Source organism: Podarcis cretensis (assembly GCF_951804945.1).
Source record: "Podarcis cretensis genome assembly, chromosome: 2".
In the NCBI taxonomy this organism is placed as follows: Eukaryota; Metazoa; Chordata; class Lepidosauria; order Squamata; family Lacertidae; genus Podarcis; species Podarcis cretensis.
The window spans coordinates 44073178-44086181 of record NC_137171.1 but is presented as its reverse complement, the minus strand read 5'-3'; the positions used below and the strand labels follow the sequence as shown (position 1 = coordinate 44086181).

At 45.3% G+C, this 13004-nt stretch overlaps 2 protein-coding genes across 14 annotated transcripts in view; one reads left to right on the top strand and one right to left on the bottom strand.

The window, feature by feature from the left end:
* EVI5L (ecotropic viral integration site 5 like) overlaps positions 1-11094 on the top strand; it is a 50642-nt gene extending 39548 nt beyond the window's left edge. For 4 of the 6 annotated variants that reach the window (XM_079965979.1, XM_079965977.1, XM_079965980.1 and 1 more), the window contains 7 exons: positions 404-544; positions 877-1035; positions 1392-1538; positions 2563-2658; positions 3184-3279; positions 3487-3597; positions 4306-11094. In XM_079965979.1, coding sequence (XP_079822105.1) covers positions 404-544; positions 877-1035; positions 1392-1538; positions 2563-2658; positions 3184-3279; positions 3487-3597; positions 4306-4617 — 1062 coding nt within the window. In that variant the 3' untranslated portion in view covers positions 4618-11094. The remainder of the gene's footprint in view (positions 1-403; positions 545-876; positions 1036-1391; positions 1539-2562; positions 2659-3183; positions 3280-3486; positions 3598-4305) is intronic. The other 2 variants (XM_079965982.1, XM_079965981.1) reach the window with 1 other exon arrangement.
* The window catches only part of LOC307210287 (transforming growth factor beta receptor type 3-like), a 30555-nt gene that overhangs the window by 1181 nt on the left and 16370 nt on the right, over positions 1-13004 (bottom strand). For 7 of the 8 annotated variants that reach the window (XR_013835935.1, XR_013835936.1, XR_013835937.1 and 4 more), the window contains one exon: positions 8357-12490. Coding sequence is in view for 1 of the 8 variants with exons in the window: in XM_079965986.1 (XP_079822112.1) it covers positions 12484-12490 (7 nt within the window). In the remaining 7 variants the exon portion in view is untranslated. Of the gene's footprint in view, positions 1-8356; positions 12491-13004 lie in introns of those variants that run through there. The other variant, XR_013835934.1, reaches the window with a different exon arrangement.

Here is a 13004-nt window from a genome sequence, read left to right as displayed (position 1 = left end):
AAGGAAAAGTCAAGAGATTACCTTTTCTTGTTTGCTCTTCTATGATTTGTCTTCCTTTCTGAATATACACCTTGAGGTTGCATCAGTAGTTTCTGCAGAAAAACTGTTGAAAACCGCACTTTTCAAGGGCAGTTTAAATACGGATTTTATCATGATCAAGATGCATTCAGGAGAAATTGTTGTCACAGGAAAGATAGCAGGAAAAAAGCGATTTTGGGTGAGATTCATCCTCACAAAACTCATCAGAACTTATTGGGTATATTCATCCTGGGACTCTAGGTAGCATGCGTGATATTTAAAGAGGTCTGGTTTTCCTGATTGCACTCTTCAGAATTTTGGACTTTTGGGCACCAGAGTGGGTTGAAATGCTTCAACAATATCACAAACCCTCTTCCCTCGGCAGAAGAATAGCTTGCTTCCGGATGAAAACAATGTGGCCCGCCTTCAGGAAGAGCTGAAGGCTATGAAAGTGCGGGAGTCTGAGGCTATGAAATCCTTTCGGGAGCTGCAGCAGCAGGTGAAGGAGCTCAACGACAATTGGCAGGTATGATCCACTGGAATCGTGGCCCACTAAAGCAGTGCCCTGCTTCCTTGTCCCTGTTGCTGAATTCCTACATGCTGCTGTTTCGGTGACATATGGTAACCCCCTTTTTTATGGAAGACTGCAAGGGCTCGACCTGTAAATTACATAGCAGTATATCTGATACTCATACCAAGCAAGGGTTTTAAATAAAAGTTAGTTAGATATATAAGCAGTCACAGCATATAAGGAAATAGCATGGTCTTAAAGTAGAGCACATGGGAGTATTGAGACCAATGAGCATCATATGCCTATATTAAGACGTGAAGGTTATCCTTCTGTCTCCCTCACTCTAGGCCCACCTCAGCCGGACAGGTGGGCGATGGAAGGAATCTCCTCGCAAGAACACAATGAATGACCTCCAAGACGAATTGATGAGCCTCCGTCTGCGTGAGACGCAGGCCCAAGCTGAAGTCCGTGAACTGCGTCAGAGGGTGGTGGAACTTGAAACCCAGGTGACAATCTTTTGTTGTTGTTGTTGTTGAGTTGCAGTTATGGCAATTCCGCACAAACTCCTTGAAAAACATAAATTTCTCCCCATCTATTCTTATGGCTAGAAATTGACTTGAGATCTTTCCACTTGCAATGTGAGCATATTTCCTTAACTGAAGACCTGGTTTGGTTTGGGGTTTTTTTAACATGCAAACAATGACACTCTAGTCAGTGAAAGTATAGGGTTTTGTACTGTATTATAGGCACTTATTGAGTACACTCAGAGTGTGCCACGTAAGAATATGGTGCACACCAACCTATTTGTCATAAGCGTGTCTGGTCTTGGAAGGGTCCAAGTATCATCTTGCCTTTATTCCAGGATCAGATCCACAGCAACCATTTAAACCGGATGGAGCAGGAATGTGCTGGGCTGCATGAAAAGGTCCAGTACCTTACGGCCCAGAACAAGGGGCTGCAGACCCAGCTGAGTGAGACCAAGCGCAAGCATGCTGAATCCGAGTGCAAGGTGAGATCTGGTCTAATGCCATGCAGTTGACATAGGCTGCTTTCTCTTAAGCCTTTCATGCATGACAAGGAAGGAATCTTGCTGCACTGCTGCTCTGAAGTCAAGGAACTCAGAGCAGAAATCATGCAAATTTACAGAATACACCCCACCCTCCAAATCAGTTCCTTGGCACTGGTGCCCTGCATTGGCTTACCAGTTGTGGTTTGTTTCATCCATTCCCATTTCAATATAACATTAAACCAGAGATTGTGCTTTGTGGCTTCATGCTAGGGAGGGAAGGAAGCGGGTGCCCATTTGTGTATTCATGAAAAACAATTGACTATTTACCATAACATGCAAACACATCCATAAGGTAAAGGTAAAGGTAAAGGTACCCCTGCCCGTATGGGCCAGTCTTGACAGACTCTGGGGTTGTGCGCCCATCTCACTTAAGAGGCCGGGGGCCAGCGCTGTCCGGAGACACTTCCGGGTCACGTGGCCAGCGTGACAAAGCTGCATCTGGCGAGCCAGAGCCGCACACGGAAACGCCGTTTACCTTCCCGCTGGTAAGCGGTCCCTATTTATCTACTTGCACCCGGAGGTGCTTTCGAACTGCTAGGTTGGCAGGCGCTGGGACCGAGCAGCGGGAGCGCACCCCGCCGCAGGGATTCGAACCGCCGACCTTTCGATCGGCAAGCCCTAGGCGCTGAGGCTTTAACCTACAGCGCCACCTGCGTCCCTAAACACATCCATGGAGAGCCCAGATTTTGTCTGTTTATTCTGAAGAGGAGACTGGGCTCCTGCATGTCTGACATCTTTGATTTTAGCCGCTGTCTTGGATTTTATTCAGTGTCCTGTGTGTATTCCTGGGAATTCCAGGTAGTTTAGTGACTCATTGTGGGTCTCGTGAGATCTTCAGCTGCCAAAAGAAACTGCAGGTGGTCCTCCCCCCAGCCCCCAATGTACTGCCCACCGCCCCCATTGGCTGACCTCGTTGCTTGCACTCCACTGGGCTGCTGCCACTGGCTTGCATTTTCTGTTTCAGAGCAAAGAAGAGGTGATGGCTGTGCGCCTGCGAGAAGCCGACAGCATGGCTGCAGTGGCAGAGATGCGGCAGCGGATTGCTGAGCTGGAGATCCAGGTTAGGGAGCAAGGAGGATAAGGAGCAATGAACCTGCCTTGTACCTAAAGCAGCATTTTCCTCCCAGGAGTATTTGTTTCTTGTTGTATGAACTGTTGTTCCTTTTGTGTCTGCAGCTAGCTGAGAGGTCTGGGGGCTAAAAACATGTTTTATTTGTCATTGTTTAAACCAGGGGTAGCCAGTGTTGGTCCCCTTATTTAGTTCTGCTTACACAGCTTACAAGTTTTGTGTTTCTTTTTAAGAGACCTGAAGATCAAGCATTCAACTTTTGTTTACATAAGGAATTCTGTACATGAAATACAGACTGTCTTGTTTCTCCAATTCCCTTTTTCAAAATGTAAACAATCAGCCACATGGACTGTGTCAAATTTGTATAGTGTAGACAAAGTGCTTGCTCATTTGTGCAGTCTGTGAAATAATACATACAAAGGGGAGGAGGAAACAGCAAATGTGCTTTCTCTCCACTTCCTTCTCTGCCAAGCATCTGACCCTTGTAAATTCCCATCTCTTCTTTCTTCCACACAGAGGGAAGAAGGGATGATTCAGGGCCAGCTCAACAACTCCGACTCCTCCCAGTACATCCGTGAACTCAAGGATCAGATTGATGAGCTCAAGGCAGAGGTGAGCCCAAACTAGTAGGAGAAAGGGAGGAGGAATCCACCAAGGGGTTGGGGTTGTGTGACTTCTGGTGTCTTCTCTGCTGGCCTCCGTTAGCACCCTGCATCAAGTCACGGCTGCCTGTTTTTCTTTTTGAAGATTTAATATTTATTGTTTGCAATCGAAGAATACAAATACGCCTCCGTCTGTGTCCCCATTCCTTCTCCCCAGCTGCCTATTTCTGTGCAGGGCCTCCAGCTGGAGAACAGACATAAGCGACTGGGGCTTACAAAACTGCTGATTTCCTCAGGAGCTGATAGAGATCAGAAGTCAGCTTTTAAGGTGCGAGTCAACCAGGTGGTTGGCTACCAGTTGGAACTCACTGCAAAGGAGCTCCAAAGACTCTCACCAGGGCATAGGAAGGAGATTTCAGTGGGCGAGAACTAGGGTAATGATGGAAGGTGCAGAGTAAGTTACCCCCCACGCCTATGTGATGTAAAAAACAACAACCCCTTTTTCTTGCTGTAAAGCTAGCCATCTCTGCCTCTCGCACACCTGCGGAAAAGTCTTCCCTCTCAAAAGTTATTCATTTTCACAGCCCAGATTCCTTGCCAACCCTGGGATGGGATGTTCATGTAACACAGACAAATGTGCTCTTCTGTTCCAACCAGGGTGGAGACTGTATATGTTGTTTGATAACCCTCTGATCTGGGGCGCGGCTTCCATTTCAACTTATTCCCTGAGCACAGGATCACCACTGTTTTCAGGAGCTTTTTGTGCATGTTCTGCGTGAGGCGTCCTCTCCACCGTGGGTTCTTTCTCTGCATCAGAGTTAATGTCATCTAACGGTCCCATTAGGCAGAGTGCCAAGTCCATCATGGCTGTCCCAGTGCAGTCGTGGGGAGCCTGCGTCCCTCTGGATACATTGGGGCTCCCCACTCTTGTCAGCCCCAACCATCATGGCCAAAGGGTCAGAGACAGTGGGAGTTGTACTCTGAGGGTTCGCAGGACCCCCCCCCCTATCTTTGCCCTAACGCCTTCTCCCTGCAGATTCGGCTGATGAAGGGACAGAAGCCTTTTGAGGACTCCATGGGCTTTGACGGCATCCACATTGTGAGTCACCTGGCAGTGGATGACGACTCGCTGCACTCTTCCGACGAGGAGCTGCTGACCAGCCCCATGGTGGTAGGTGCCCTGCAGGATGTCTTGTATCCGCTGTCGCCCCACAACACGCACTTTCTACGGGGGGCTGAGAGCTCCGGCAAGGAGAGCGACGGTACCACGGATAGCGATGTGGACGACCCTGCCTCTGCCACCGAGCCCAATGGCGAGATCATCTTCGAAGAAGCCCTGAGCAAATGAGGAAGTGGGGCTGCCGTCCCAAGTCTGTCTGGAAGGCACCAGGTCCCTCTGGCCATGCTGTACTGAGGGTGTGGAGGTCATAGATCACGCAAGATGGAGCGGAGGGCCCCCTTACCCAGCAAATACCGTGCCCCCGAGATGGCATGGGGGACGGACAGTCCTACAGCTGGCCTGCATTACATGGGCCACCTCCGTTGATCATTGTCTGCACTGCCTTTTTTTCCAGCTCTGTTGTCACTGGTAGTTCAAATCCATGTATTGACCTCATTCACATCTCCCACCCACCGTTTCCACACCTTTTTTTTCCTTTTTTTAAAAAAACTTCCTCCTTACACACAAAGGTTTGCACACTTGAGAACTTTGAAGGGACAGCAGAAGCAACCAGGCCGCTGGTTCTATAAAATGCAGTCCAGTAGTAATTAACCTCTGTCTCCTTGCTGTGCTTGGAGAGATGAGAGGGGTCTGTCTTCCTTTTATTTATATGTGATCCCCTACCCTGCTGTTCTGCAGAGAGGTAAGAAGATTGGATGCCTCCACACTAGTTTGTGGTTTTCAGCCCAGGGAAGGATGGATAGAGAGAGTGCTTCTGAAGAGGTGGCTTGGATCGAGAGAGAGAGCTTTTATTTTTGTTTCTGTGTATATTATTTATTTATACTGTGCAATGCCAATCCGTCTCCCTTAGAGGAGGCTTGGCATAAAGCTTTAAGTTCAATTATCTTGAGGGCTTTTAAGGAGCAGCCAGAACTGCTTTTGTAGCTAAAGGTATGACATCTTTTCTATTTAATTGTGGTAAGGGAAGGTTCCCCTTGGTAACTTCTGTGTCTCACTTTGCCTGAAGTTCTGTTCTGCTGCAACCATTACAGGAGTTTAGGCGCTGCCTTAATCCATATGGTCAGTGACAGTTCCTCCAGAATTCCCTGCCTGGAATTGTGTGAGCTGATGCAGTATTCTTTCTCAATTCCACCTTTATGGCTATCTTTTCAAACATTGGTTCTTGCAAAGTTCCTACCAATGCCTGGCTTACTTCAGGGGGGGTGGCCGTCCATCAAAGCACCCAAACCCTAGGGGTTTTTTTAAGGAAAGAAGGGTCCATTATTGGACTTTTAGTCTGTTCATGATTTACAAGGCCAGTGCAAGTGGCTGAATTTCTTGGCACCTGAGCGAATTGCCTAAAGAGTATTTTCTTCTTGGCAAACAAAGAGATGAGAAACATGGGCTGCTTGGACATCAGGTTCTGCCCTTTTTTAAAAAAATCTTTTTTTATTTTAGTGAAAATGCACAGACTCTTGTAGTGGAACTACATATGAAGCAAACATGAGGCTCCAAGCTCACTGTTTGCCTCCTAACACTATTGGGTCGGGGATGGGAGGGTTGCAGGGGAGATCAAGTGGGAGGTGTGTGCTTAACCCTAGGTGCCCCTTCCACTCTTGCCTCTGCACGTACGTGAACCTTCAGACACGCTAATGTGTAGCTCTGCTCCACAGAAGCAGACATCTGTTTGGGGTGTTGGGGGTAGAAACATTGATTTCTCAACAAGAACACTTACCATGGCCAGTGCTGACATAGCCACACCAGCTAGAGGTAACCCGTGGAGCAATGCTTTGGGAAACAGCATGGTGCTGATTTGGTCCAGCCAAAAATCACTCTGTATTTGCAATTCATGGTCCTTCTCTTTGTTTTCAACACGGGGAGGAAGCCTGATAATTGGATCCTTCCCCTCTTAACAATAGAGTCCAAGATTAAAATCAGCAAGGCCTCTCTCGTGTCACACTTTCTTTCCACTGGTGACGGAGAGATCTCAAGAACGTGCTGGTGTGCGAAATGTATTTTGTCTTGCAAGGTGTCTGAATAAAGGCATTGTTGCAAATGAAGGTGGAGACCAGCTGGTGTTAGGAGGGGTTCCACAGAAGGTCTGTGAAGGAGGCGGTGAAGGATGCCGAATTCTGAAGATGTAGGATTTCCACCCTGCCGAGGAGGTAGACAGCTTCATCAGGCAACATCCCTGGTTACAGAGAATGTTCCCTGGACAGTACCAGATAGTTCCTAAACTGTGGGATGCGTCTGCTTTTAGGGAAGGAGAAGCATTTGTTGTCATGGGCATACTTTTCATCTGTTTCCTTATACCAAGCTTGTACAAATTTATGCTCCATTTGATTTTGCCTAATTTCCAAAACCTGCAACAATAAATCTAATGAAGGTTCTGTATGAGATGCATGGGCCTCTCTTTCTGAAAGAGGTCTCCATGATTTTTCACTTGGCATGGATTTGCAATATATTTGGTCCATAGTTGAAGGAGGAGTTCCTTTGGTTTTCTCCCCAAATTTTATGCTGCATGCCTCTTAGCTACAGGCAAGCCTTGTTGGTCATTTTACCTCCCCAACTCTGGATTCCTCTAGTGAGGTTAACCCAGCATTTACACTGCAGAAGCAGGAGGACAAACCTGCACCCACTTGGCCCAGCCTGTCACTTGGGTGGCCCTGAAGTATTATGTATGTACTTATATGAATATGCCTGGGGGAAAGGCTCCAGTTTGGTATAACCTTGCATATTTTAATAGATGTATTCTATATATACATGCTGCACCGTATTGCCAAATCTCTGTGATTTTCTGTACCATTTTTCAGTCTCCCCTCAACCCCTCAGTCCAGCAGCATAGTATGTGGTCCAAACAAGAGTTCAGCCCAAACTGTTGCTTTGATCTCCTTGTGTCAGTCTGATTTCATTTTTTTGCTAGCAGTGGGCACATGTTTGCAGTTTTGGATGGCTTGTGAAACTGTTTGCCGGTTTGTGCATCATAATTCCTAGCAATTGTTGTTGATACTTGTTTGTGTAGTGCTACCCGAATGCTCGCTGCCTCCAAGGCTACATGTTAGGAAGATCATTAATCGCTGCTGTTTCTAAATCTGGAGTAAAACCCCGTGGACTTTAGTGTTTCAGATTTACATTGGAGTAAATGGGAGAATATTTTTGTTAGAATTGAATCCAAGCGGCTTCTTTGGCCTGTTTTTGTCAGGGTTTGGGATTTGTTTTGCATATGGAATTCACTTGGATGTTCAGGCCTTACTTTTAAGTTTGTTCTAGCATGACTTTCCCTGAAGTGACATTGGTAATACTACATTAATTATTCACCTTTCTGTCACCCCTGTTGCAGTGGTTTCGAGACTATGGCTGTAGAACAGGGCAATATGTTTTACCAAAAGTTGCTACATAGTTGATAACTCTGACTGCTGCTTTATCTGCAAAACACACAAGAGTTTAAGAAGAAATTTGCGTTTTCCCTTCCATACTGTAAAAGAAATCACAGTGTGCTCAAAATAAGTGGTTTCTCCCAGAGTTGTCTGATCTCTCAGACTAGATCCGTGCAACAACAGGAGAGTAAGGGACAAGCACTCTGGCAAGGGATATTTATTTATATCCTTTTGATGCTCAGAGCGAGCAACATACAACCATATGATGAAATAATTATCTTGAATAACATGCAGTAAAGCTCTAAAAACAGTAGTTTATTTTTAATGAAAGCCTAATTTGATTCCTTGGTACCATGGAAGAATGACAAGCATTAAGGGCAAGGGCAATTCTCACTTTGCTATGATTTGTGACTGAGCACAAGGGACTCAATCTACTGCTTCAAGCTGATGCAGCCTGTTTCTCCCCACTGAGTTTGGCTAATTGCTAGGTGAGGATAATCCCCAGTGAGCTGAATAACATTACGTCATGTAGCTGATTTTTTTTATTAAAAAAAACAACCCTAACCTTATTGCTTATATTGAAGTGATTTACTTCTCATGCACATCTACTTAAGGTCATTAAAAACAATCCCTTTAAATCAAGCTAACAAAAAAAAAAAAAAGTACTGCATTGATCTCAAAGGGATTTTCCTATTTCTTGTGGTAATCATTGGCTTAAAAGGTAATGGTGTGTTTGGGGGGGCTCATGTGATGGATACTTGCATATTGGAAGTGCTGGTCTTCTGCATACTATCCACACACAGACTACAAAGCAAGCTTCTGCCTTGGCATAGAGGATAGGAGAAGACTTGAAGCCCCTCGGTCTGGCTGCCCCAAAACCCTCTCAGGCAGCGTTGTGTTGGTGTCTTGGAGCAAGGGTTTTGTGCTGCAAGAGGCATAGAAAGACCATGCTAAGCCGCCTGCCCCCCCCCCTTCTCTCTTTGCCACCCTCACAATCTTGCTTTGACTTTTGTATTACATTTTTATAACACTAAATATTGTGAATGGATTTTAAAGGATGGGGGGGCTGCATACCTATTTCTACCCTAAATTAAGCTTGCACAGACCTTTTCTCTTCTCTGTGACCCTCCTGTATCTATAACAGCAGCAGGTTATCAGGAATCTGGCCTTCTGTGTTTGATCGCCTACAGATTCCTATACTACGTACCAGCAAACGGTGGTGCCACCATTGCAGAAAAACCAATATCCTAGAGCAGGTGGTTATGTCTTGCTCCAGTCTGTTCTCCTGGGACGGGTAGGCTGGAGATGGTGCCTGTGTGTGATCTTTACTAGCTATTGACAAGGTTCAATTTGCACTTTAATAGTAGCTCTTTCCCTTCATCATCGAGGGAAAACAACGTGGTGCTGTGTTTAGACTGGGGTTGGGAGTGCTGCTTCTGTTCTCCCACCTCTGACACTTGACTTCTAATTATTCTCTACCTTGAATGCATCCATCCCCTTCTTGTGCACCACAGCATTCCCTTCTACAGAAGCGGGAGAGGCCGAGTGTACTCTTGTGAATAGATCATGTGGCCCTTTGTTAATTATACTAAACAGAACTTGGCTTCTCAGACTACGTCCCAGTGTACAAGCTGCAAAGGCAGTATCCTGCTGGAGACAAAGCAGAACTAGAGGATTGAAGGAATGAGTGTGTGCTCCCCAGATTCTAGTTTGTTATTCTAGAAAGAATAACAGTGAGGAGCAGAGTTAAATTAAGAGTTTCAGCACTGCCATCCACCTAATTGTACATTTTCTGTCCTAGAGAAAGTGGAAACTGGCTCTGCCTGGTTATGTTTGGAACATGGATGGACCAAGTTAGTGCTTGTGGGTCCCACTTGGTTAGCACCTGTGAAATTGCCAACACACATTGTCCCCTGAAATGGTTTGCTGTGTTGCTTTTTAATGTTTGATATTTTTTTTCCACATGGTGGAAAAATTGTATGCATAAAACACACATGTGCCATTTTTTTAAAAAGTAGTAAGAGAGTCTGGCCCTAGGGCAAGAGTGAGAGTAAGACACATTTTTCTGCTGCAACATTAAGGCTGCTGCTATGTATGTGTAATGCAAGCTGCAGAGCTGGAGTCCACAGATCCATTGCCAGTGCCCTTAGAACAGGCATGGCCAAACTTGGCCCTCCAGCTGTTTTGGGACTAAAATTCCCATCATCCCTGACCACTGGTCCTGTTAGCTAGGGATGATGGGAGTTATAGTCCCAAAACAGCTGGAGGGCTAAGTTTGGCCATGTCTGCCTTAGAATGAATGTTACATCAATCTGCAACAACTATTTAACCCACACACACATTCATGATCTCTGTGGGAGCTGGTAATAAACCTCACTTAGGACCTGGCCTGTTGCACTGACTCGACACACATGCCCACACACAAACCATGGTGATGTTGTTATGATGGAAGGGTGCTTTTAGTGGTACCAGAATTAAGCTTGACCAGAGTGACTTTGCATCAGACATTGCTATGAGGAGGAGCAATGCATCCAGACAGGTTAGTAGTCCTTAAAAGAAAGGAACAGTGAACTAAGAAGGTAGCACAGCTGAGGAGTTTTATTTGAGCACTGCACTCTTTTTCAGCATTGAAAAGTATTAGCAGACGTCATAATTACACAAACACCACGTGTTAAAGGTTGGTTACTATCTTAGGGCTTTCTGTAGTGAGTCTGATGCTCCTCCTTCTACCCCTATGTCGCCACTGTTTCAGAAAAAGACTTCTGCTGGGTGTGTAAAAAAAATGTAAAATATTGTTGCTGTTTGTGTGGTAGTTTCTGAAGTTCACCTTAAAATCCAGAATTGCTCTAATCCAGTGGGAGCAGTTGCCCAGCTGATATAAAGCAGCATTGGAGGTAGTGGTACACACTTGCCACACCTTTAGCTAAAAATCCAGCTCCAATTTTATACCATCCTGTGGAACAGTGTGAAATGACTATGTGGTTGAAAGCCCCTGTATTCTGCACGGCTCCAGTACTAGCCCACAGCTGCATCTATCCAAAGGGAATGTGCACATTGCAGTGCTAGGGCTTTCCAGGTTGGAAGGAATCTTTCTCTCCCCATAGTCCCCAACTGTTCCTCAAGTCATGCGTTTAGTGTAACTATGTACCAGTGTCCCTTCTCTGCTCCTCAGAATATAAACTGCCATTCTTTTCAGCCCACACCCATTTTAAAACAAATACTGCTGTACAAAATAATATCTGTACTTTCAAAAAAACGACGAAATAAACTATTTACACTGTCTTAATAATTCTGTCTCCGACTTTAGTGGTGATGGTGGGTGTTAGTCACTGAGAAAACAACACCTGCGTGCATTGGGTGGGTGCCCAGCGCATAGTTTCTTCTACAAAAGACTTGTACTACCTGCCCATGTGGGAGTTCTGGGTTACATTTGCTGTGTGGAGGCCTAGATCATGGTATCCACCTAATTCACAAAACTCACAAACACAACAGCATATCAGGCTGAAAGCTCTGCAACACAAGCAATGGCTCTTTCCTAAGTAACACAAGACTCCCAAGCCTCATGCGAAATATCTGGCAATATCAGGGAGGTTGGACTCCAACTCCCACCAACCCCAGTCCATGTAACCGGTGCTGGAGGAGATGGGAGTTGGAGTCCAGCAGGATCACATGTTCACCATCCCTGCCCAAAATACAGCGTTTCCTTCCCTACAATAGCACAGTTTATGGGTGGAATTGATTGCATGCTATTTCTGTATTTGCTGAAGAAAATATACCAAAAGCAACATTCACCTTTTCTCTCCACACTTATGATCACACATAAGATTTAGAGGCTGTTTACTCTGTCTCCAGCCAAATTCTCAAGTACATGCTTTCCAGTTATCTATCCTATTGAATCAGGCATCTGTAGAAAAAGCAGGGAACAAGTGGTGTTTAAAGGCAATGGGGGCATTTGACTGCCTATTGAAAGTGCCTCAGCAACTCTATTGCACATCTGTTTAATAAAACTGGAGAAACTATCATTTGCAAGGTGGTTAACTAAAAAAAAAAAAAGACCCAAAAGGTTTCAGAATTTGAATCTTTTTGTGGAGCAATCAGCTTTTTTCCTTGTGAAGCTGGGCAATGGCTTGAAAACTTGCATTTATATCACAGCATAACATTCCTACAAAGAGAGTACAAGGTATTACTGTAGTCAGATAGGAAGCAAAAACCAAATCACCAGTGGCAATGTCAGCCAAATGCAATTATGGTTTTCTTCTCCCAAAGTGCTGAAGCAGGCCTAAGAGCGATTGCAAGGCCACAATGGTAGCTAAGAGCTTCCCCAAAGGTGAGGGGAACTGCAGACCTGATAGGCAGTAGTGCAAACATTCTGCGAAGATTTGAGCCTGAGTTTGCCTTTTAGTCCACACTCGGCAGTGCAGAAACGAAGAGCAAAACTCAATGAAGAAGCAGGCACAGCTCTCTCCAGGCAGCTACCCAAATCAACTGCCAGAAAACACAATTGCTTATTTAAGCTAAAGCTTAAAGTCTGAGGTTTTCCAGTGTCGAAAGGTATTGATTCAGAATCGGTTGTGCTGCTGGACTGAAGCCATAAGATGTTGTGGCCTGAAAGAGTTGCTGGTACAGGGGAATGCAAGCGGATTCACCGAAACAGGTGCTTGGTCACAGGAAAAACATCCTAGAACCTACAAGATAGATAAATCAGTGCGGATGACAGGCTAGACTTCCCCACTGGCCCTGCTTTGCCTGCCTCTCTTGCCAACCTATTGCAGACCCAGGCTCCCCATTCCTCTCTCGTCCTGCAAACATTTTACATATTCATCATTGTGCTACCACCACAGACTCATCAGCTAACAGTTGCAGTGTTTCAACCTGTAGAGGGATGGTTTTATAACTGACCCTAAAAAATTTCCTTCCATTTGGGCTGGAGTATCTCATTTGTGAATGCTAATATGAGACGAACAACAGAAAAGGACCATTTTCAAATACAAGATCCCTACTAGTTTTGACTTCCATCTCTCAGTTACAGACATGGAAGGCATCCCATGAACAATTCCATCTATTCAACTGGTGTATTGCTTCAAGTCCCAAAGTGAGTTGCAGAGACAACAGACAAAGTACAATATGCAACAAAAATCCATTAAAAGTTAAACAAATGTGCTGAAAGCTCTATCTCTCTTTCAAATCGGAACCAGTGAA